This window comes from Typopeltis vanoorti, chromosome 9 (assembly GCF_054136105.1).
Source record: "Typopeltis vanoorti isolate ZY-2024b chromosome 9, IOZ_Tvanoo_1.0, whole genome shotgun sequence".
In the NCBI taxonomy this organism is placed as follows: Eukaryota; Metazoa; Arthropoda; class Arachnida; order Uropygi; family Thelyphonidae; genus Typopeltis; species Typopeltis vanoorti.
The window spans coordinates 11,351,707-11,376,735 of NC_143557.1; the positions used below are offsets into that span (position 1 = coordinate 11,351,707).

The 25,029-nt window shown below is 35.1% G+C and overlaps 2 protein-coding genes across 2 annotated transcripts in view; one reads left to right on the forward strand and one right to left on the reverse strand.

Moving 5' to 3' along the window:
* Positions 1 to 22,308, reverse strand: part of Usp7 (Ubiquitin-specific protease 7) — a 747,694-nt gene extending 725,386 nt beyond the window's left edge. The window contains exon 1 of the mRNA XM_090397965.1: positions 21,913 to 22,308. Coding sequence (XP_090254091.1) covers positions 21,913 to 21,991 — 79 coding nt within the window. The 5' untranslated portion in view covers positions 21,992 to 22,308. The remainder of the gene's footprint in view (positions 1 to 21,912) is intronic.
* Positions 22,309 to 22,514: 206 nt separating this feature from the next.
* The window catches only part of LOC150102884 (HUWE1-associated protein modifying stress responses), an 85,204-nt gene continuing 82,689 nt past the window's right edge, over positions 22,515 to 25,029 (forward strand). The window contains exon 1 of the mRNA XM_090397504.1: positions 22,515 to 22,974. Coding sequence (XP_090253630.1) covers positions 22,779 to 22,974 — 196 coding nt within the window. The 5' untranslated portion in view covers positions 22,515 to 22,778. The remainder of the gene's footprint in view (positions 22,975 to 25,029) is intronic.

Sequence of the window (25,029 nt, forward strand, 5' to 3'; positions counted from 1 at the left end):
GAGAAACTTCTGCTGTCACCCTTGACATTTCCAAAGCTTATATGTGTGTGTGACATCAAGGCCTACTAAACAAATTGCCATCCTTCGGTTTCCCTGTTACCCTATAAATGAGTAGCCAGTTTTCTCTCTGCAAGTCATGGTAGATGGCTCTTCCTCTTCGAGTCACCACCAATGCTGGAGGGACTCAAGGCTCTGTCCTATCAGCTACTCTTTCTCCTGTACATAAATAACCTACTCACAATAACTACTAATCCTACGCAGCTTTGTAGACAACAGAACTCTCCACTCATCCTACTCATTTGACATACCATGACTCTGACATCCCAGGCTACAAGATATCTACTGTTACACCTGATATCTTAAGAATGTAGAATTCTCAGCTATCATGGTGTAACATGAAGAATAAATAAAATAAATTAAAAACCCTGCATAAAAGATAATAGTTGAATTAATTAAAAGAAAAAGAAAGATTCTTGCATCCAATAAAATATATATAAAATAAAGGTTTTTGTTAAACTAACTAACAAAAGAAAGAATATATTAATATTGTGATATGATTTAAATGAGAAAATTTAAATAAATAAGACAGAAAAGGATTAGTCATAAGAGATGGTATGTGAGAGGCTAGAGATTAAGTTATTAAGTAAATTCATAGAAAAAATTTGGAAAGGGGATTAAATGAGAGGCTAGCAAAAGAAAAACAACAGACTATCGCTCAGGGCCGATTCCCAGATTGAGACATCGTTTGGCAGAAAAACGGCACTCTAATTGGTCGGTGAAGTAAAATCAAGAAGGGGGCGGAGAAAAGAAGGAAAAAAAAAAAGGTGCCGTTAGGAGAGCAGGTATAAAAGGGTTGGACCCCCCCCCAGGGCTTTTTGGTTTTTGTTTTGGTTCTGTTCCCGAGGAGTTCTCTATGAGCTCCGTGGCATAGGTTTCACGCTGTTTTCCTGAGTGGAGATTGGGGTTATATCTCCGTCGTCACAACATGGAAACAAAAGTGAGCGGGATTTCGATTCCAGATTTCCTATGCAAGAAGCGAAGAATGCCATAGAGTCAAAGAAAAGGAAACATATTCTTTGTGTTTCAACTTCAGTGACAACCACGAGAAAGGGAAAGCTATAAAGATATCGATATCCACGTCGCGAGTCGCACAGCTGTCATATAGATGATTCAAAGTGTGTCCTGAATTACGAAAGTTTAAGACCGTGTAAGCATAGTTCAACTCCAAAAGGAACGTAGGAGTAGCAGATTATCGGAGAGGTTATACCAAGCTAGTTCAATCAGAAAAAGGTAAAGGCCCATATGAAAAACTCAAGAAGGAAAAGGTACTGTAAAATATATCTAATGTTAACTAAAATTTGTCTGTAATAAGTATCATTATTCTAATACGGAACTGTTGAAGTGACCAAGGAAAATTTATACTAGGACTTTAGTATCTGACAGAATATATTAAAAGTAAGCTGGCTAGTGTTAATGTTATGTGAATAATTAAGTGTCCTGAGAATTTTGCATGTCTATTGTAATGTATAGGAAAGTTAAAATATCATAGTTGTGTGTTAGTGCAGAAAAAGGTTTAGTTAATCTACTTAAGTTTGAATAGTTAAATAGTGTGAATTAATCTTATTTGTCCATGTCAAATGAATTTATGTGTTGAATTGTTATGGCGGCATGATCGTAATACCCATTATAGGATCATAGCTTAATTACTTGTAATAAGCTAATGTTAGTTTATAAGTATGAGTAATCACAAAAATTGAATTGTACCATGTTAAGGAATTTAATAAACCTTTGTTCAATGATAAAAAGAGTTGTCTGAAATTGCTGTCCAATGCACCACTTGAAAAATACGAACCTAATCACGCGGGAAATTAATGTGTTAAGAAATGAGATAAAGTGTCACGACTGCAACATTGTTTCACTTTCAGACATATTTGAGTTCTTTCTCCTTGTTTTTGTATATAATATCTCGAACTAAATATCCCAAAAGGTGCAGTATAAATACAAATATTAGGGGTACTAAGGGGAGAAATAACTTAAGTATTAGTAAAAATTTTGGTAATATCTCGTGCGTAGATAATAGTTGAACATAGATAAGCAGAAATTATAAAATAGAATAAAAATCGTAAAATGGGACCCAACACTACGGTGCCTTAAATATTGATTTACATACTATCTCTTATGCAGCGAGAACAACCTCCTTTTGTTCAATGCCATCAAAACAAAGTCTTGCCTTTTCTCATGCAAGATAGATCCCAGCTCACCTACCCTTAGCCCTCGGTAATACACAAATCACCAGACAAGATATTTACTTCCAGACTTTCCTGCATAAACACACCACATCAATAATCTCCTCAGCATCCAGGAAACTTCGCATTCTCTTTTGCTCGAGTGCCTATTTTACACCCAAACAACTCATCACTATATACAAATCCCAAATCTGTCCATGTTTAGAATACTGCTCACATGTTCGGGATGGTGCACCTAAAACTTCCCTTAAATTCCTTAACACTATCCAAAGGCATGCAATTAGGCTCACAGATGATCCCTGTCTTACAGACTTTCTTCAACCTCTATCTCACAGGCACAATAATTCAGCACTGTGCCTATTCTGCAGGTATTTCCATAGTCACTACTCCAGTAAACTGGCAACCATAATTTCTACACTTTCTGTTGCACCTGTTAATACATGAGCTGCAGCTGCCCAGTATCCCTTTACTATGCAACTGCAAACCATTCCAAACCTGCTTATATTCGTCCTCTTTTATTTTCTACCTCTTTCCTCTGGAACAGCCTTCCTGAAGAATTATTCCCAACCAACTACAACCTGCAATTCTTCAAAAAAAAAAAAGATAAATAAATAAAATAATAATAAAAAAATAAACTTTTATCTCAGTAATCATCGGCATCTCACATATACATGGCATTTGATGTGCCTACAGGTCACTCAACCTTTCATGTACGAGATTAATATTAAAAAAAAAAAAAGTAGCTTGTAAATAACTGATTAACATTTATATTTTTGTATCAATATTCATATTTACTTTTAGATTTTTAGATGTATGTTTTACTTATATGTTAAATATATAATCTGCATATTTTGCACTATATAATCGAAACATTATGAGTAGTTTGTATTACATTACAGTGATTGGAAGTTGATCCTATTGGAAAAATGAAATAATTTTGAGCAATGCTTTTGGATAAGTCTCTGTTTTGACACTGGCCACTCATCTACAATCTGGCCATACAATACAAATGTGTTGTATTAACTTCCGGATTTCATCCGAATGCCCCTAACAGTCATAAAGTGATCAACAGTTTGTTGAAGGTGTGGACAACATATGAAAAATGATGATTCCAGAATATGGAATTTTATTTAGATAATGTCTTAATTTTCTATGGCAATTATTAGCATGGTTAAAACTGGAAAGATGGTGTCCATTTTCAACTGGAGTCTGCTTCTGATACTTGGCACAAATTCTTTTGTTGTTGATCCATTTTTAGATGTTTTACAGTTTTATTACCACAAGTTTAGATTTATTTCTTCTGTCAATGTTTTTATAGCTGATTTTGGGTACTTTTGGTAGCTTATTTCTAACCATTCCACTTAAGCCAGATGATCGCCTCTAATTTCCTGTTACCCCAGTATATGCACCCTCACCTAGCAGAACTTTCGTGTCTGCTCTATCAAGGATAGGTGGGTGTTCTAGTTTTTTGTGCCATCAATGGTGCTTCTACTCATTGTAAATTATTGAAGTTCTTTTGATCACAAGTATTCAGTTCTAATTCCCAGAGATATGCGAGTGGATTAACTATAGCAGGTTGTTCTGTTTGAGCAGAGGGATGCAGTCTAAAACAGTGTTCTCGTATAATGGACTATCTGTAATATTCTATGAAGGAATAATTGGAGTTTCCTTCTGTTTTACTCCCATCAATATATACGTGCATTCTTTACTTTTTAGTGCTTTCCTTCTCTTTAATATATGTTTTCTATATTAGGTGAGGCCACTTAGTGTAGTGTGAAGTGGAAGTCCATAATGGTTTGGATCAATATTAGCATTTCCACTAAAACTTCCAGAAGTGAATTCATATATAAGATAGAGCTCCTACCTCTACAGACAGATCAGTTTTGGACCATAATAAATTTAGTTTAATCCTTTATCCAAATGTAGGCAAACAAAGTTTGCACCTGAAGTATCTTCAGGACAGAGGCAACTCGTGGTAAAGGTGAACCAAGTTCTCATCAGTCCTTATCTTAGTATCTCCCATATTGCAAAGCACATCTCCTTGCGGGCATGTATAATGCTATGCATTAAGGGAAGGGCCACTAACCAGACCGGTTTCGGCCTTTATTGAGGTCTCGTCAGTGGGAGCCACACCCAGAGGTGGTGATACTATAGGTAAATATGACCTCCAATTGCTTCTGCCTTAGTATCACCACCTCTGGGTCTGGCACCCACTGACGAGACCTCAATAAAGGTCGAAACAGGTCTGGATAGTGGCCCTTCCCTTAATGCACAGCATTATACATGTCTGCAAGGAGATGTGCTTTGCATTATGGGAGATACTAAGACAAGGAGAGATGAGAGCTTGGTCCACCTTTACCACGAGTTGCCTCGGTCCTGAAGATACTTCAGGCGCAAACTTGCTTTGCTTACACTTGGATAAATGATTAAACTAAATTTATTATAGTCTAACCAAGTGGGAAAAAACTTTCAACAGTTTTGGACCAGCAATAACACAAGCTGTTTCAATGTCCTGTATCCTTTAATTATTCGTATGGCTATAAGGCATTGAACTCTAACTTTTGTTGTTTTCTTAGATTTGAGTGAATCTTTCCAAGCGTATACAGCATCAATAAAGGCAGCATAGCTCCGGTATATATTGTTTTCTGCACTCGATGGCATAGTTCCCAGTTTATCCTTGTTGACTTAGCTAGGTTTACAATTTGTAAGTTTCTTCCATCAATATATGAGATGTGCTTGTTGAAGTTATATTTGTCGTCTATTGTTACTCTTAGGTATTTTGGAACTTTGTGCATCGAGTGATATCAATAGTACGTAATCTTTTAGCTGTAGACTGTGTTGTGTGAAGTTTTTAACCTCCATAATGGTGTCTACTGCCCTTGATTGAGGTCTAAATGCATAATGATTGCTGCTTAATAGGCCTCTTGAATAGTCAAAATGCATTATCCAATTTATAAGAAGTTTTTCTAGTACCTTATCAGCAATATTTATGAGACTAATTGGCCTGTATTTAATAATTTTAACAGATGCTTCTTTTCCTAGAGTTTTTGATTATCAATACAATTTTAGAGTATTTGATGATAAGGGAAATCATCCTTTGTTAAGGCATTCATTGTAAACTGTTGCTATAAATTCAGGGAATTCAAGAAACATTCTTGAATTCCCCGGGGTTTTCTTGGATCCACTGGACCACTTTTATTAGATTCAAAGTCATCGTCATTAATAGTATCTATATGTTTCTATTCTTTGTCTGTATGTTTAGTGAACTGATTGGGCATCATCAGGAATAAACTTAATAATAGCACCATAAAAATCATAATAGCAGTGGTTTTTGCAAAGGTTTTTAGTACAGGGTGGCCCATATGTCATGAAAGGGTTTAAAATGTGAATAACCGATAACTAATTTTTAAAAAAAATCTCCAGGTTCTGTATTTCATCATAACAAAAAAAGAAAAAAATTATAAAAAAAAGTTATTAAATGTGTTTAAACCCCTTCATGACATGGACCGCCTTGCATAAGAGCCATTTGTTATTAGTTGATAATATGAGTGTTGTTTATTTTGGCCTGCTGCTAATTTATATATACAGTTCCAAGGATTCAGTGCAAAAGAAAAAAAATTTTTTTTTCTATTCTGTTCTGACATTGTAATTTTGGATTGATAAGTGCATTTGGGTCTATACTTCTATTGTCTATTCTGCCTTAAATTCTGATTGTTGTAGCTTTTCTTCAGACTGTTAGTTTGTCATTCCACCAAGGTACTGATTTTCTGCCATTGTCCTTTAGCTGAGTCACAGGATTTTTCAGACATGATGAAAGCTCGGAAAGGAAGCCTTATATCTGCTTGTGCTAATGCCCAGATGGCTAAGTTAAAGTCTAGATTAAGCTGTCATTTGTTGGTGATAGTAAAGTAATGATATGAGATTAGGCTTGCATAATCTCATATCATCTCCTTTGCAATCAATGCTTTCTGAAGCCTGCCTTTTTAACTCTACCTGAAACTGCCTTCCATTCAAGAAGTTCATCTTCATGTTTGTGATGAACTCCAGAAATATCACTACTACTTCCTTTCCTTGATTGTTATTGTCTGAATATAACATCATATAATTATTATTTAATAGGATCTCACCTGCTCTTGTCTTCTAGCTCTGTAACACCAATGGCACTTTTCCCAGTTATTCTGCAAGTTAGATTTTATTTCCATTAATTCTTCTTAAGATGATGATGGTTACTATTTTCAATTCTTCTGACATTGGGTTTGTTGTTCTAGATGTTGAATTGGAGTTTGTTATAGTAGCTAACTTTTCACTGTTTGCCCTAGTTCCCTGAAAAAAAAAACGGTTGAGACTTGTTCAGCCAGCCTGGTTGGCCGGGTGGTTAGCATATCCGCTCTCCAGCCAAAAGGCTGCAGGTTCGAATCCCTCCGTGGGCATGGATGTTTGTGAAAATACTAGTGGTACTGGTTGGTGGTAGATCATGTTGTTGTAGATATGAAGGTAGTTGTGGTTGGTGGAGATGGAAACTTGTACAGTAGATACCATCCCTCAATGAGTCTTTGGACTCCCTGGAGGTGTTATGTAATAATAATCATTTTTTTAACCTTCTCTCTGTGTACAGGAGTGTAAACACACCCCAGGCTAATAAAAACGTAAATAAAAAGTTGCCAAATGGAAAATTTCCAAAGTTTTCTTAGGAATGCTATCTGTGATATGTTTCACACACAATTTGAAAAAATTTCGTTGAAATCGGTGAATCTGAATGTAGTAGTAAGGCTTCAAAAGGCAATTGAGTTCTTAACTGTGTACAAAGGTGAATATGCACCCCAATATTCTCCATACAAAAACCGGTTTTTGTAAGCAGCTGCATTGGTGTTTTTCCATAGTTTGTTTTGTATTTACATTCCTGTTGCCTGAAATATATATTTTTTGCTTTGCTACCATATTCGCTCGGGAACTATGTATGATTCTTGCATGAGCATGTATATTTTTCTTCGTTTTTAGTCATTTTTTGTTCAGCTTACCAGTGTTGACTGTAGCGTAATTTCATTATCTCTAGAATGATTTGATGCAGTTTCAGTTTAGTCTTTACTTGCGTTTCAAAAAGTAAGATATCTTTTTTTATAGAATTAGTAGTGATAAGCGTTTATGGTTTTCATATTTCATATTGTCTTGCAAATTACGAACTATTATCTGCTGTGTTTATTGCTGTTTTTCATTATTGCTTATTTTACTACTACTTATTGCTACTAAATTTGTAAGTTTGTTTTGTGATGTTTATTTTTTGTTCTAGTTCTCATAGAATTTTTTTTTTCTGTGGATATTTTAGATAATTATGACAGGAAGATAAAGACGTCATACCAGTTCAGAGTTGAGAGATCTTTTAGAGGAAGTGTCGACAGTTGCTTCATCAGATATGCCAAGCGATAAAGATGATTCAGATGTGGAATTAGAAAACGATATTTTTGATGGCGATTTCTCAGCTTTTGACAATGTTGCTGAAGAATATATACCACAATTAGATGAAGAATTAAGAGAAGAAGAAGCAAAGGCGGAATCTATAGCTACTGTGGACGCTTCAGCTGCTGGTTCTTCTGCTGAGAATATCCTGGAAAATGTTCTGTATCCAAATAGAAACTCAAAAATGAACAGAAGATGGACCAATGTTCCTCCTGATGTACATAAAGTTCCTGACTTTCAAGTAATTCAATAAAGAGAAGGAATTGCTGGAGCAATACTAACTCAAAATCTACGTTCCGCAACGAACTGTTTCAAACAATTATAAACGTGACTGTGTGTGAAACTAACAGAAAAGCCAGAGATCATAATGATGCATTCAGAAATCCACAGCAATACAAACGACCCTGTATTTGGTATGATTCTGATGAAATCTATACTATGATTGGCAATCTAATATATATTGGAACTTTTATGCAAAAGTTTTTTCTTTACATTTTGCACTGAAAATGCTTGGGGTGTAATTACACCCCTGTACACGGTTAACGTTAAAATATTTGTACACAGAGAAAAGGTTAAATAGGCAATGCCACAGCTAGCATGAAATCTCATCATACTGTACAATCATCAGTATTTTTGGTTCTGCTGACCAAACTAGAATTCTCGTACAATTTGGTTGACAAATCCCAAATTGTGTTCCAATGTACATGTATTCCTGATGATGATGATGATGAAGGTCAAAATGTCATGTTATTTTATCTTAGTTTAAGTAAAGTAAGTGATCTAGCAAGGTAATTTGTCTCTATAATTCTACACAATAAATCACAGAATGTTCAGGATGCAGTGGGTAGGTATAAACTAAAATAATACTAACATCAGTTATAGTTTATTTATAAATAACTTATATGTCAAAAATAACTATGGTACTTTGCAATATTGCAAAAGTTGAAATTTGGCATGATTATAGATGATTAAGAGATTTTCCATGCTGGGTATTGACAGTTACAAATGTTGTTGAATATTCATTTACTATCACTTTGACATCAGAATTATGAAACAATGTCAGTGACAATGTAACAAATGTAAAATCATTAAGGAAACAAAATGTGTCAAATCAATTGTAACTTAAGCTGCACAATGACAAACAAAATAATAATAATAAGGTTGAAATTACCAGTGGAACAACTGTGGAATTTCCAATCATACAAATGCTTCATAAAAAAGCTTTAATATGAAAAGTATTTATTAGCTACTGTAAGCAAAATATTTTTTAAGTGAAATTACAGTGCTTTTTCTATTAATCATTGAATTCTAACATAAAGTAATTAACCATCATAAAGAAGTGATTTTTGACAATGATGGATTTTTAGCATTCAACACCATGAATATAAACCTCTTGACTGGAGGCAGTTTCAAGTAATTATGCAGGCAAACTTCAAAATGGAGAAATGGACAATGAAAATTATTTGTGCCAATGGTCCCACTGAAGGTTTCCCAAAAGAAGAAGTGCAGGAAGTTTCTGAGGAATTAGAGTAGGTGGCTGACAAAAAGAAAATGGAAAAAGTGATATTGGTTGGTTGAAGATCTAAAGCAGAGTAGGAGTGAATCCCACTAGACATAAAGAACTGTTCTGGGAAAATTTGTAGAACAGAGCAAGGCTAATAATAATGGTAATAATGCTAGATTACTGGTCAGAAGATGGACTAGTGATTAATAACACCATCTCCAAACAAATAGATGTGCAAAAGTTCACATGAAGAGAAGACAAGAAATAGGAGAAAAAGCCTCATTGACTTATTGCTGATAGTGATAATCTTCATGCTTGTTCAAGATACAAGGGTGTACAGAGGATTTAAAATTGGAAGTAACCATTCACATTATAAACAACAGCATGTAAGAAAGTTTTAAAAGAATTATAAGTTGAGCAGCTTTTCCAGGTAAACTGTAGACTTAACTATACAAACATTATCAAAGAAAGAATGAAACAGTTCGAAAACAAGAACCAAACCTTGGAGTTTCAGCAGAAAATTCTGAAAAAAAAAACAAAAAAACACCATGGTAGACGCAAGAAATTAAAGAAGCAATCCTAGAAGAGAAGAAAGCATACCGAAAGTTCCTAGCAAATAAATCGGCACATGCCCTAAAAGAATACAACGAAAAATGTAAAAAAGCTTAGGTATGTGTGTAAGAGTAGCTAAACATTGGTAAGAACATAGAAAAATAAATATCAGGCAGGTGGCAAAGTGTTCTGGAGACTATTGAAAAAAAAAAAAAAGCTTAGAAATAGAGGAAAGAGTACTGTAAAAAGAAATCAAAGATGATAATGGTATATAAAAACTGAAGATTAAGATATCCTAGATGTCTTAGCAATTAAAGACTTAAATGAACCAAGCAGTGACAGAATCATAGTAGAAAATTTTCATGAGGAATGCAAACAGGAATACATATCAAAACTTAAGATAAAAAAGCTGTTAAAAACTTGAAATAAGGAAAGGCATACGGAGTAGATATTTCACCAGAAATGCTTAAATATGGAGTAGCTGAACTGCATAACTCAGAGGATCTGGTCAGAAAGTTAAATTCTAGATGATTGGAGTAAGCTCTCATAGTTCATAAAAAAGAAAATTAAGCTGAATGCAAGACTTGCAGAGTAATTTCTTTACTAAGTGTTCCAGGTAAGATTTATGCAAGCATACTAAAAAAGAAATTGAGAAAATTGTGGAAGAGAAACTGGGAGAACAAGCTGGATTTGGGCCAAATAGAGATCATCAGGATCACATTTTTACTTTACAACAAATAGTTGAGAAATCATAAAATATGACAAGGATCTATACTTACATTTTATACATCTGGAAAAGGCATATGTCAAAGTGCCCAAAGATTGAAACACTACAATAATATGGGGTAAATGGAACATTATACAGAATAACACAGGGCTTGAATTTAATTCAGGAAGATGGTTCGATGTTAAATCAGATGTGAGAAAAAGATGCATATTATGAAAGAAATGCGGCATTAAACAAGATATTAATGCCATTTATTTTTAATCGGAATTGGAGTTAGCAAATTTAGCTCTTTGCTTTATGCAGATGATATTGTATTCTTTCTAAATACAGCATGATTAAAATGAACGTACCTTTGTTTTAGGCCTTGTGGAGTGCCATCCAGTGATCCAAATGCTGATTACATTGTGTGCGATGCAAAAGCAATTTCTGATAAATAAAAAAAAAAAGTAATCGTTCACTACCAGGGAGCAATGTAAACAGCAATACTCGGGAGGTTCCAGGAGGGTTTAAAAGGATGGACACAGGATTTTTCCTTTCATTATGTTTTTACTGTCCACAGTAATGGCACTAACCTTGCCCCAACATACTCTGCTTGTGAAGGTGTACGACCTAAACAATTGCAATGCTGTTGCTGCACTCCTCTAATTTCATGCATTGAAAAAATGTCAACAAGATCCACTATCTCCACATGCTCTGTGACGATTAATCATTTTGAAGAAACAGGAATGTTTGGAGTTAGATCTTTAGAACAGAGGTCACAAACCTCAGTTCACAAGTGAATGAAGTTGCTACTACAGTTGTGGGGTGGAGCAGGCCAAGAATAACATTGTTGGTTCCTGCAGTGAATGTGATGTATCAAGACACATGGATGTGCCTTACAAAAATGTCTGGAAAATTCCATGGAAGATTCTGCATTTCTACCCATTCAAGATAACCCCTGACATAGGAGTTGCACCCATAGGACAATGAAAGTCAACTGACATTTGCTTGAACATTCCTTGCATGAGTGAAGTTTGATGCTGCATGGCCGAGGATGATTGTGGGATTCGCTTTCACCTGAACAGAGTTGTCAATACCCATAATTGCCAAGTATGGGTTATGCAAAACCTGTATGCAATCCAACAAATTCCTTTGTATTCACTCAAAGTTACTGTCTGGTGAGGATTTACAGTTTCGTAAACATTCGCCAGTCTTGGTCCTGTAACCTGCTCGGTTACTGCCAAGCGGTATTGTGATATCATAAACAATTTTGTTGTGCTACAGCAGTGCCTGTTCGTGGATTCAGTCATTTTCCTACAGGATGGGCCCTCTATACACTGTTGATCTGTACAGGAGGTTCTTCGAGAACATGATATGGAAGCCAGAGTGATCAGCAATGCATTTCATACTGCATGGTTGCCTCGATCATCTCATCTGACTCCTATGACTTCTGGGGATTTCTTCAATATCGGGATCATCGTAACAACTTGCCAGCGCTGAAAGACAGCATAATGCAGCATACGCACAACAGCAGTCTTCACAAGCTGTGTTCTGCCATTGAATACACTGTGCAAAGGATGAAGTTTGTGGCATACCAGAAAGGACAGCACATTCAACAGTACAGCCCATGAATGAATTATGGAAGTGATTAAAAATGTGTTATGTCAGTGTCGCTTTTCTTCTCCTTACACACGTAGTATATAGTATACTATGTGTATAGAAAAATTACATCTACATTTGGTACAACATATAGTGACTCTGGTGGTGGATTTTTGAACTTTTTTTTCTCAGATATTGCTTCTGCATGATGCACAATCCATTCCTGCAAGGTTTCACGGTGGTGCTCAACAAGGGCTTAAAACCAGGGATACTTTAATTTTGATCATCCTATACATCCAGTGCAAGGTTATTACAGCTGAATTTTTTCAGCTGTAATAACCTCGTTTGTCACAGCTGTAACAAACTTGGCATGAAAATGACCAAAACTATGAAAATATGCAGGAACATAGAAACCTCCTACTGAATTTCGACTATTTAGGCATAACGTTTAGTGAAGATAGCACATTAAATTTAGAAATAGACAACAGAATAAGCAAAACTGGTATGGTGGAGAGCCAACAGAATAAATTTATACAGAATACGAAAGAAATTAGCCAAAACACTAAACTAGTAGTATACAAGACAATGTTCAAACCAGTTTTAAGTTATGATTCTGAGAGTGGTATGAAAATTAGCAATAAAATGACCAAAACTATGAAAATATGCAGGAACAGAGAAACCTCCTGCTGAATTTCAACTATTTAGGCATAACTTTTAGTGAAGATAGCACATTAAATTTAGAAATAGACAACAGAATAAGCAAAACTGGTATGCTGGAGAGCCAACAGAATAAATTTATACAGAATAAGAGAGAAATTATCCAAAACACTAAACTAGCAGTATACAAGACAATGTTTAAACCAGTTTTAAGTTATGGATCTGAGAGGAGGGTTAGAAATAAAACACTTCAAAGATTTGAGACCACAGACATGAGGGTTCTGAGAAAAATTAGAGGAGTGAACAAATGGCATCAATGGCAGAATCATTAAAAATGAAGTCATGTTAGCAACCAAGAAAGTGTGAGCATGACTAAACCCAGTGCTTTTTTCCTGGTGGTAAGCAGTACCGGCACCTTTTTCCTTAAGTTTTTAAAAATTTGCGATTTACTGACAGCAAAATGTATTTTAAATATTCTGGCAGGTGGTACTGTGTTCGTGAATTGAATTTTCAGTTTTGATTACTCATACATTGGTACCCTGCTTTCCTGTTTCATAGGTTGGTACGTAACCGGAAAGAGGAAGTTGTTTTCACTTCCGATTGCTTCCAATATCGGTTTATCAATTCTATATTCACTCTGCAACAAGTAGGTGTTCATGTGAGTTTTGAATTAATCTAAGTTAAATCAGTGCAATCATTGTTCAAAATGAGTAAAATAAGTAGTTACTTTATGCCAATGAGGAAAAAAGTAAGGCTAAAGAAGCAGAAATTGTTGAATCTACTTGTGATCCTGTAAAACAGAACACTAGCATCGAAAATACACTTGGTGAAGAGGAACACGAAACCAAGATGAAGATCCACGTGGTCAAAAGGAAGCAGCTTCTGATAATGATTGGCCTGAATGTTGGACATTTTTGCAGAAAATGACTTCTGCAAGAGAAATGAGTGGCTGTATGTCAAAAATAAAATGTTGGGCTGCAAAAGCGTGCTGTGATGTTGGAAGTCTTGTCGTCGATAAACACATGGGAAAGAAAATTTCAGCAGAGTGGTCAAATGGTAAAATCAGTCATTTTGGGGAATCTCACAAACAACAGTTAATGTCATTAAGAAAAAAGATTTACAATCATAAGGAGAGTGCAGTGCACAAAGCGAGACGACGAGGGCATATCAGAGGATATGTTAAAAGTGTGAAAGTTGCTGTAATAATATCTTCATGGTGAGTACCGGCACCTTTTTTCCAGAAAAAAAGCACCAACTAAACCTAAGGTATTATGGTCACTTAAACAGAGTGAGGGGGGGGGGTAGCAAAACAGGTATTTGATGATAATATGGCAGGAAAAAGACCCAGAGGGAAGATCAAGGTCTAGGTGAACCGGTTCAGTAATAAGTGCCTTAAAGGTAGGAAATGTTAGATATGACAATATTGGAGTGCTGACAAATAATAGACTAATTTTGGAAATTTTCTGAAATGAGATAATTAATAATCTCCATTAATTATTATTGATAATAATAATAATAATTGGAGAGTTGAGGAGTGGATGTCCTCCCTTGATTAGTTTTTGCACTCCCTGGAGGTGTCATGTAGTAAATAATGTTCATGTGGTGCTCTCATAGTAGCCTGAACACCCCTTGAGGGTGCATATCAGGAAACTGATGACAAATTTTTCAAATATCCCTTCCCCCTTCCATTATAGATGATTCTAGGTAGTAAGGGTTTCTTGACGAGGACAGGTTTGCCAAACTTCTCTCTTCCATCATCGGTTGCGGATGATGATGAGGCCGAATGAATTCTTTCCACTTCCAGCCAACCCATTTCAGTAGTTAATAATTTTTTCTCTTCGCTTTTTTGAGATTCCAGCATTCACTTCCATAGAGAAGTATTGGAAGGAGCATTGTCTCATAGATTCTTACTTTTGTTACTTATTCGATGTCTCTTGACTTCCATATTTTATTTAGTCATCCAAAAGTTTGGGATTCTTGGCTAATTCGTTTGTTTATATCTTTTGTAATTTCACCATTGTATTCAATTATTCCTCTGAGGTAGGTGAAGTTTTCTACCTGCTCTAGATTCTTACTATGAACTTCAATTTTCCGATTGGTGTTTCTTTTTCCTATTTGCATAATTTTTGTATTGTCTATATTTAGGTTTAATCCAAATTTCATACATTCTTCCTTTATTATATCAGAAATTCATTGTAGATCTTCTGTGTTTGTAAGTAATGCAATGTCATCTGCAAATTTCAAGTTTGTTATATTTTTCCCATATAATTTCCCATATACCTTACTTGCTTCTTCCAGTGTAAGACTGAACAGATCTGGTGACAGATTGCATCCCTGTCTTACTCCACTCTCTGTGTAGAACCAGTTGGTTAAGGTGTCCTCCACTTTCAGATTTCTCGTACAGATTCTTTATTATTCTAATAGGTTTGTTGGGAATTCCAAATTCTTCCATAGCTCTCTTCTACGGATTGAATCAAATGCCTGATGAAAGTCTATGAAATTTATATAGCAACTTTGATTGTACTCTAGTCTTTTCTATTAGCTCTCTTAAGGTGAATAACTGATCAATTGTACTTCGTCCTGGTCTGAAACCTGCTTCTTCTTCTCCTAATGTTAGTTCTATACATGGCTTAATTTGTTTTTGGAGTACTTTCATAAAAACCTTACTTGGAATACTGAGGAAGCTAATTCTGTTTCATCTCCTTTTTCTGTATATAGGAGTTATAACTGATTTGGTCCAATCAGTAGGTAATGCTTCATTACCTATTTCTTTTGTAGATCCTTTCAAATAATGTTTTTAATGGTTCCAGAAATTGTTCCTTTCCTGCTTTTAAGAATTCTGCATGTATCTGATCAATACCAAGTGCTTTCCTAGTTTTAAGCTTATCTATGCTGTGTGCTACTGTTTCTTTAGTAAAGATATTTGTTTCCTCTTCCATTTCAGTGGCTGGAATAATAATACCCTGAGAGCTGTTTTTATTATATAAACCTCTCAAGTATTTTTCCCATTCTTTTTGTTTTATGTTCAATTAGTTGTTCTTTATTGTTTTTGATCATTATCATTTTTGTTGTCAGTGTCTTACTAATGTGATTATTTGTTTATATAATCCATGGAGGTTATTTTCTTTTGACAGCTTCTCTGCCATTTTGCATTTTTCTTCCAACCAGTTATTCTCGTCTCTTTTAACTAGTTTTTTAATTTCTCTGGTTAATCTATTACATTTCTGTTACAGTTCAGTTTTAATTTCATGTTTTTCCTTTGGTCTTTTTACTTCATTAGTGATCCAATCCTTTTTACTTTCTCTTTCTATGAAAACTATTGTATTTTCTGCCGATTTTAATACTATTTCCTTTAATTTGCACCAAATGTTCTTTGATGCTTATATTCTGTTTTGAATAGTTCCTTCAGGTTTTAATCTAGTTCTAGTCGATATTTTCTTATAATATTATTGTCTAGTAGTTTATTTACATTCAGTCTCCTTTTGACTAAAAGTCCTTTCAGATTTTAACTTTATTTGCTAGTACTAGCTTATGGTCTGATCTGCAATTTAGGATACTTGATTTCCATCTTTGGTTTACATGAATATAGTCTATCATAATGTTGGTTTTTGTCTGTCGTAATATCCATGTCCATTTTCTTTGAGGTTTTGGTTGTTTAAAGAGAGTGTGGTTATTGTTAGTCTATTATTTAAGCAGAAGTTTAGCAGTCTTTTGCCACATTCATTGCTTTCTCCATACCCAAACAGTCCGATTACTCTTGGCCAGGCGTCCAACTTTGGTATCCTACTTGTCTTTGCCTACTTTTGAGTTTAAGTCCCCCATTACAATTAGGAGATCTTGACTTGATGTCTGCTGTACTGCTTTTTGCAGATCTGTAGAGAACAGGTTTGCCAAACACTGGTGTTTATGTCAGCATATTAATCAACTGTTTCAACATGTGCATACAACTGATGGAGACAACACAAAACGTATCAAAAGTAAAATTACCAAAATTCTGTTTTAAAATAGTTATTCTGGTGGTTGTGAAATAAATCCACAACCACCAGAATACTTTTCACCATTTATTACTGTGCAATTATTATTATTAACATCAGACCTCTATGGAGTCAAAGAATTATAACGGGAAGTACACGCTATGACACACAAAGTTCATCAAATCATGTCTTAAACTCATTCCATGTGTCCAATTCACAACACTATCGCAATGAATTTCACTCACCAACCCCCTCTGCAAAGAACCTGTTTCTTATTCTTTTGTTCACACCTTTCTTATACAGAGCCTAAGGATAACATCTTGTTTTCAATCCAGAAAAACTCCCAACTATCCCAAATTTACAAAGTATCTTTCAGATGATGGAATAATTGACTTACCTAGGGAAGAAGACCTAGAAGAAACAGCATGATGATGATGATTGATAGTAAGGCTGGCATAAAACTTGTCTGAGAGTTCTGAAAGAAACTATGCACAACATTCACATTTTTTGTAAAAAAAATCTTCAATGCAGAATGGAATAAAAAAAGATTCTCAAACTGGAAAAAATCTCTTTAGAGGAGGAACTGCTATTAATGGAGCTAAATCTATTGACAATAAAAGATGAACTACCACTGCCATCAATAATTCTATCTTCATAGCTGACAACTCAGGGAACTACAACAAATTATATATTGCAAACATGATCAGTTATGAGATCAATATGAGAAGCTAAAAGCTATTAGCATCAGTACATGGATTATTCACTGATGGTAAAAATGTCTTGAAAAAACAGTTCTTTTTGTTGTGAATTACATCATGAAAATTACTAAAAAGTACAGCTGAAAAATCCTTTAAAAATTCAAATGAAAGGAATGGCTTCCTTTCATGAAATTGGGCCAATTTCACTCTCAGTCCAATATTTCATAAGTTTACCATTAATGACATGTAATTCATCCCTTCCTGGATGACATTTCATATTGTATTCTTGCTTGATTCCCCCCCCCCACCTCTCCATTTACTTCATGTTCTTGTATTATTTCCATTACTGGTGTCTGGTTTAGTTGTTTCCATGTACTTTCATTTTGTTATCATTTCATTACCTAGTCTTGTCTTTCATATAATGTTAGTTTTGTTAAAATATTCTACATTCTTAGTCCACTTTTTTTTTAATGACTATTACTGGTCATACTGTTTTGTTTATTATCCCATTTACTTTAGTAATTTATTTGGTTGGATTATGCTTTACTGTAACATTTTAGAGTCGAAATAATTAAATCCAAGGCATTTGAATGCCCAATTAAAGACCTAGGTTCAATTCTAGTCGCCAACTAGAGGAAAATTTTCTAAGCCTTTCTTTGACCGGTTCCAAGTAGGCAAGTAGGTTTTATCTCCCGGAAACTCAGTTTTTTTGTCCCATAAACTCAAGAAAATTGACCAAAAAACTCACACTATCTCAGAAAATAATATGGTGTTAGGATTAGGGATCACAAGATGGCAGCATTTGGTAGTCTCTTCACTGGATGCTCTCTATAATTAGTGATAATTTTGGACCAGCTATCTCTGATTGGCTACCAGTGGAGATTGAACTGGCCCATCATTCCCCAAAAGTTAGATAGGGTAAAACGGTCTCATCCACTCCATAACAAAAGAATTAAAGGCATTAGCAGAGTGGACCTGTTCAATTATTTTGTTACCTATAACCATTCTACTTCTGATAGTCATTTTCCATGGTTTTATATTGTACTTGGCAAGAAATTATTCTTGTTTTAATCCTTTACCTAAATGTAAACAAACCCTGTGCATGAAGTATCTTCATGACCAGTCTACTTGTATAAAGAAGATGCTGACTTCACATCAATTACCTCAATATCCCATAATGCAATACTAATGTGACGTCAACAGATTGATGAATTGAAGCAAAAATGAATAAATGGAATGAAAGTCAAAGCTTTTATATGCAAGTACTACAGTCATGCCAATACTTCACATACAAACCTGTTTTTGCTTATGCTTTGGTAAATGATTATAGCATTAAAACATTGAAGGATATGAGCTGCTCATCAGTCATAACATAATCTGTAAAACTTATTTAATAATATTAATTACTATTAATTATTTATTTAATAATATTTAATAATAAGGTGTACCACCTTATTATTAAATTACTCTGGATTTAGAGAAAGATGTTGGAAGTTTATTTTTTCACTTGGTTAGACTATAATAAATTTAGTTTAATCCTTTATCCAAGTGTAAACAAACAAAGTTTGCACCTGAAGTATCTTCAGGACTGAGGCAGCTCATGGACCAAGCTCTCATCACTCCTTGTGTCAGTATCTCCCATAATGCAAAGCATATCTCCTTGCAGATATGTATAATGCTATGCATTAAGGAAAGGCTACCCAGACCGGTTTCGACCTTTATTGAGGTCTCGTCACTGGGAGCCAGAACCAGAAGTGGTGATACTAAGGCAGAAGCAATGGAGAATTCATATTTACCTATACGAGTTGCCAAAAGGTGTACCATCTTATTATTAAATTACTCTGGATTTAGATAAAGATGTTGGAAGTTTTTTATCACTTGGTTAGACTATAATAATTTTAGTTTAATCCTTTATCCAAGTGTAACAAAAGCTGCCAAAAGGTGGTACACCTTTTGGCAACTCGTATAGGTAAATATGACTTCTCCATTGATTCTACCTTAGTATCGCCACTTCTGAGACTGGCTCCCACTGATGAGACCTCAATAAAGGTCGAAACCAGTTAGAAGCTTGGGTGATGAATGGCAATGCTGTAGCCCATGAAGTTTTAACTGAGGCTTGGCTGTTGCTGTCACCCAGGTCCTGGGTGGGGGGGGGGGATAATGAAAGGCAATGCTGTAGCCCTTTAAGTTAACTGAGGCACGGCTGTTGCTTTTACCCCTCGGATGAGATATGAGCAAATCAGCGGTTCTGCTCGGTGGTGGGGTGAGCCTGCCACAGTGTAGAGTCAACCGGTTCTGAGAGTTCTTCTAAGTGGCAGGGTGAGCCTGTTACTGAGCAGAACAATGCTGAGTTTGACCTGTACTTGAACATCAATAAAGGTTGAAACCTGTCTGGGTAGTGGCCCTTCCCTTAAGGCATAGCATTATACATATCTGAAAGGAGTATGCTTTGCATTATGGGAGATACTGAAACAAGGAGTGATGAGAGCTTGGTCCACCTTTACCACGAGTTGCCTCAGTCCTGAAGATACTTCAAGTGCAAACTTTGTTTGCTTACACTTGGATAAAGGATTAAACTAAATTTATTATAGTCTAACCATAAAAAATGGATGAATGAAGAAATTAAGCATGAAATCTGAAGGATGGCAGCATTGTCAAAGCAACACAAGATGAATGTTGGTAATAATCAATTGCATGAAGAATACAAAGGGCAAGCCAGAGAAATAACTCAGTTGCAAAGAAGACAGCAAAAGTGCAACATAAGCAGAAATTAGACAATCAAGCCAAGAAAAATCCTAGGGAGTTCTTTTGATATGTGGCAAGTAAAAGAAAAAATAACTATGGAAGGAGGGCGTTAGTTGATGGCAATAGTAGATTGGTAACTGATGCAGAGGATATGGATGAGATATTCAATAAGCAATTTATCAGGGTATTTCATTCTTGGCAAGGTGACATGAGAAGCTGGAGTGTAGAGGGCATGGTGGAGGAGGGATTGATGGTGAGTGAGCAGAAGGTATAAGAGGAATTAAGTAAACTGTGATGCTAACCATATCACAGCATTTCTTGCAACATGGCAAGACCAAAAGAAGTGGAATGTGAATAAAATTGTTCAACTTCACAAGGGAGGAGAGGAATAAGACAGGCTACAAATTATAAACAGATGTGTGTCTGGGGTTGTTGTTAAGGTGTTAGAGAAGTTAGCACTAGAATTCGGAATTGGGTTGATGAGAGAAGTATTTTCTATTGTGGTTAGCATGGGTTTGTTGGGGGGGTCATGTTTTATCAATCTCCGTATGTACTACAAGGTGACAAATTAAATGGATAAGCAAGGAGCATATGCAATAGTATAATTAGACTTGAAGTTTACTGGTCATATTGCAAAAACTAAAAACATTAACAATGAATTATGGCAATGATGAGGAGGACCTTGATATGTAGAAGCAAAGAGACTATAGTTTCCTTGTATGAGACCTTGATCAGTCCACATATGGACTATTGTGCACAGATTTAGTTGCCTGGTTTTCAAGGAGATAAGGATTTATTAGACTACAGAAAGTTCACAAAGCCAGGTTTCATGTCTATAGAAGGTGGAATAACAGTGCAGATTACAGGAATGCAACTTTTGAACAGGTGGAGAGTGAGATATGATTGACACCTAAGTTGGTGAGGGATTGTTACCAGATTAATGAGGAGGAGATTTTTCATACAGTAGAGAGAGAGAGACATGGGTAGGACAAAAAGGCCATCCCTGGAAGATGTATAAGGGTGTGAGCAGGTAGTAAAGAGTGGGTTTTCTGGCAGTGGAATGCATTGTCTGCAAGTATGGTGAGTGCAGGAACTGCACATTTAATTTTCACACAGCTCAATGATCTTTATGCATGAAAGAGTGGACCTCCCACAACAATGACTCCATGGAGGTCTGATGTTAACTTAATTTTTGGGGTAATTCACCAAAATTATATATTCTGTTTATTAATATAAACAATCATGATTAAATTTATTTTCAGCATTGGGATTGTATTCTTCCCAATCCAGGTGATTTTTTTAGTTTATCAAGATTGACATTAAACCTAAATAAATATTACCTGTCTACAAGTCAGAAGTAATAACTTATTTGTGACCACTGCAAATCAGGTCATTTGTGTTCTGAAAGACTCTGGGAAGAAAAAAATATTTCCAATATTTTGAGGGGGAAAAAGAAACCTTTTATTATATAAAATTACAGAACTGTTAATTATATTTTCAACACCAAGTTGTTATTCAAATTCTTTCTTGACTTTATCTCTTTCCCTGTATATTGACATGAATTAAAAAATTAAGCCGGGGTTTTTTGTTTTGTTTTATTGTCCTGACATAACTTCATGTAACCCTTAAAAACACCATTCCTTTTTAAGAACCCATATTCTCCCGCTCAATAAAGTGAACTTTAAAACGCATATATTCTCCGTTCGGTATATTAATAAAGAACACTACAACAAAAATAACATAAGCCTAATTATTAACCTACAGGAATAAAATTTACCTTCTCGAGTATCCATATCCTCTGATTCTGAAAGATGATTGTCCTTTTCGTGTATTCTTCCTTGAGTCAAATGATTCATATTTAAACCGACAGGAGAATTAGTTTGTCGAGATTTCTTCGATTTTACAGGAGTTAAGCCTCCACGCTCCTTCCCCGATCCTGTCGCTAAATTCTTTCCGGACACGCTCACTTTGAAGTGCTTGCTCGCTATTCGCCCAATGTCTGCTGGTGTCAACCCCCCAGAAAGGGGAAGGCATTAACACCCAAACACCACAGTTCAAATCCAGAAAACAAATAAGTACTAAACGAGAGATAAAAAAAAAAGAAAATTCTCAACTCAGAACGTAACCGACGATCACTTTCACCTTACCCTTCAATACAGCATCTTGCTATGAAAATAAACAAAATGGCGGATTATACTTTACGGTGAATGATGGGAACTCCCGTAAACAGTTGCATGAATAAAAATGTGCACAAAATTTGTTATATTTTCTATAAATAAATATATTTATATTATATTAAAATATTTCTGAGTTATTTTTATCAAATTTTGTCAATAATGAAAAATTCCCATAATTCTTTTCAGTACATGGAAACTGGGAACAGCCTAGTGAATATTTCGGAAGCTGCGCAGCTAGTTTACTTCTGTTTTATTTAGGCGACTAGTTTGTCGTTTGTCTTTTTGTTGATTATATATGAAGAATTAACTTTCATGGTTAATCAGTTGAAATTACGCTTAGTCGGCCGGAAAAAGAAACATGAAAATCCCAACTTGAAAAATCCGCTTGTTACTGAGTATAGGAATATATGATATTAAGAATTCGAGTTTGTATGGTAACTGCGCATTCCCATTACAAGTATTCAGAATGAGTGAAGAACACGAGCAAGATGAAGGGTTTGAACCGTGGATAAGTTTATCGAATTGGGAACAGCAATGCATTGAAGAAGTAGAAAGCACTCCAGATATGGAAAATGAAATTCGGAATGAAAAAGACTGCGTAGTTCAGAAACTGTGGCTGTTATTTCAAAATGCTGCAACTTGTATAGCCCAATTGTACAAAGGTGAGTATATGTACTTAAGTACCTCATTTTGGAAGGATGAAGAATACCGCTTCGCGAACTGCCCGTAAATATGAAACAGTTATTTTTCTAGAGATAATAAACATTTCTTGACTGTATTGTACATAATCGATAGAAGCGTGAAAAATTTTGAATCCGTGAGTGTATAACCGTCCCTCTTACGTTTCATTCATTAGGCTTAAATTATTGTGCACATAATGAAGCCCGTGATCAAATCAGTATTTTAGTAGAATTCTTATTCAGCTGATCCGACATGCTTGTTTCGCATATGGTGCGGATGAACAGAAGGTTGGATTTGTGAAGAAGGTAGTCCAATAATTTGAAATTATACATATTGTTTTTATTCGCTTCTATATGACCATATTTTAATAGTTATCCAATACAGTCTATAAGTTGTTACTAAAAATGCTAAAAAAATCAGCCTTCGTTTTATTATATTATATTCTGTTATATACTATTATTGCTTTATCTGAAGCTAAATTGCTGGTCCAAACCCTTTCCTGGTGCGGAGGATGGGTGTTATTTCTCACTGTTGATGGTAAATGATTATGTCCCACATAATCATATACCAACTAAACGTGAACTATTCCGCACAGAATAAATTTTTACTTCCCTATTTTTCAGATAAAGAGAAGATTCCAGTAGGAAGTTTTTTAATAAAATATGACCATGATATATTTATTAAATTATGAAGTATATGAAATTCATTCACTGAGTTATAACATTATAAATGTCACATGCTATGTGCATTCATCATCTTGATTGTATTAAAATTTTGATCATATATCATGCAATAAACCAGATTATGGTTTATGTTTTATTGAGCTGTGAGGAAGGAGAATAGAACTAAGTTTTAACATTACTGATGAACCAATAAAATTTAAACAAAAAGTTTACAACTTATTTTCCCATCCATGCCAGAATCTCTCAGGTATGGAAAAAGCAAACTGTCACTTGGCAAATAAGTAGCAATTGACAAAGTAACTTGTTAATGTTCAGACATATATCTTTTGAATATAGCATTGCATGTTTGTGCTCCATTAAAATTCATATGAAAGACAATTTTCCTACCAAAAAAAATAATATTTTATTATAATAAACAAGAGATTGAAGAACTTATAAGCATGTCAGTGCCATGTGTGGAGTACATGTGAATATTGAGAAAGTTTATTGATGCTTTTCTTTAAGAGTTGCTAGTTGTTGTTTGGGGATACTTTGTAAGGCTGAGACAAGTGGTACAAAAAAGGAATGTGTGAAGCACTTTCATTGTATTTGCAATTTCACTGAAAAGGGATGCTGAGCATTTGGCTACTCTTGTTTTAATAACCCATCAAAGTGAAGAAATGGTGTTACCATTTAGTGGAGCAGCGATTATGGAACTATCTGTAGAATAGATACTGCTAAACATTGCATCCGTGATAGAAGTGAGTCTAATAAAGGGATATCATCCATGAACCGAATTGTTCTCAAGGAATGGCATCGAGAATTTTTAGGAAGGTTTTAGGGACACTGCCCCAAACATGTGAGCAGAATTCTGAGGATGGGTGGATTTGGGATTTCAATAGAGTTGATAGCAGAGTAGATCATGAATTATTGTTAGCTGAAGTTAAATTGAAATCGAGGGCTAAGAAGAAACAAACGGACAGTATCAGATTTGATTTAGATCCTATAAATGAAGCATTTAAAGTAGAAGTCGGAAAGAAATTAAAAAGTTTGGAGAAGACAGGAAGAGAAATAGAAAAGCATATGGGCAGGCTGGATCTGGCCTTAATCTATTTCAGCAAAGTTTGTCTAATTCATGGTGGGAGAAAACATGATGTGTTCTACTAACTCACATTAAGCTGCCATCATATGATTTGCGCAAAACACACTATGTTTTCTACAACCAAGGTCTCTTTCTCACTTTGACTAGCTGCGTGTGTGAACATGTCAGGTCGGTACTTGCGTTGGTGTTGTGCTTTGTTCAGCGCCTGCGTTGATGTTGTGTTCTGTTCAGTGCCTGCGGTGTAGAAGACAGTTTTGTTTGACAGTTCTGAA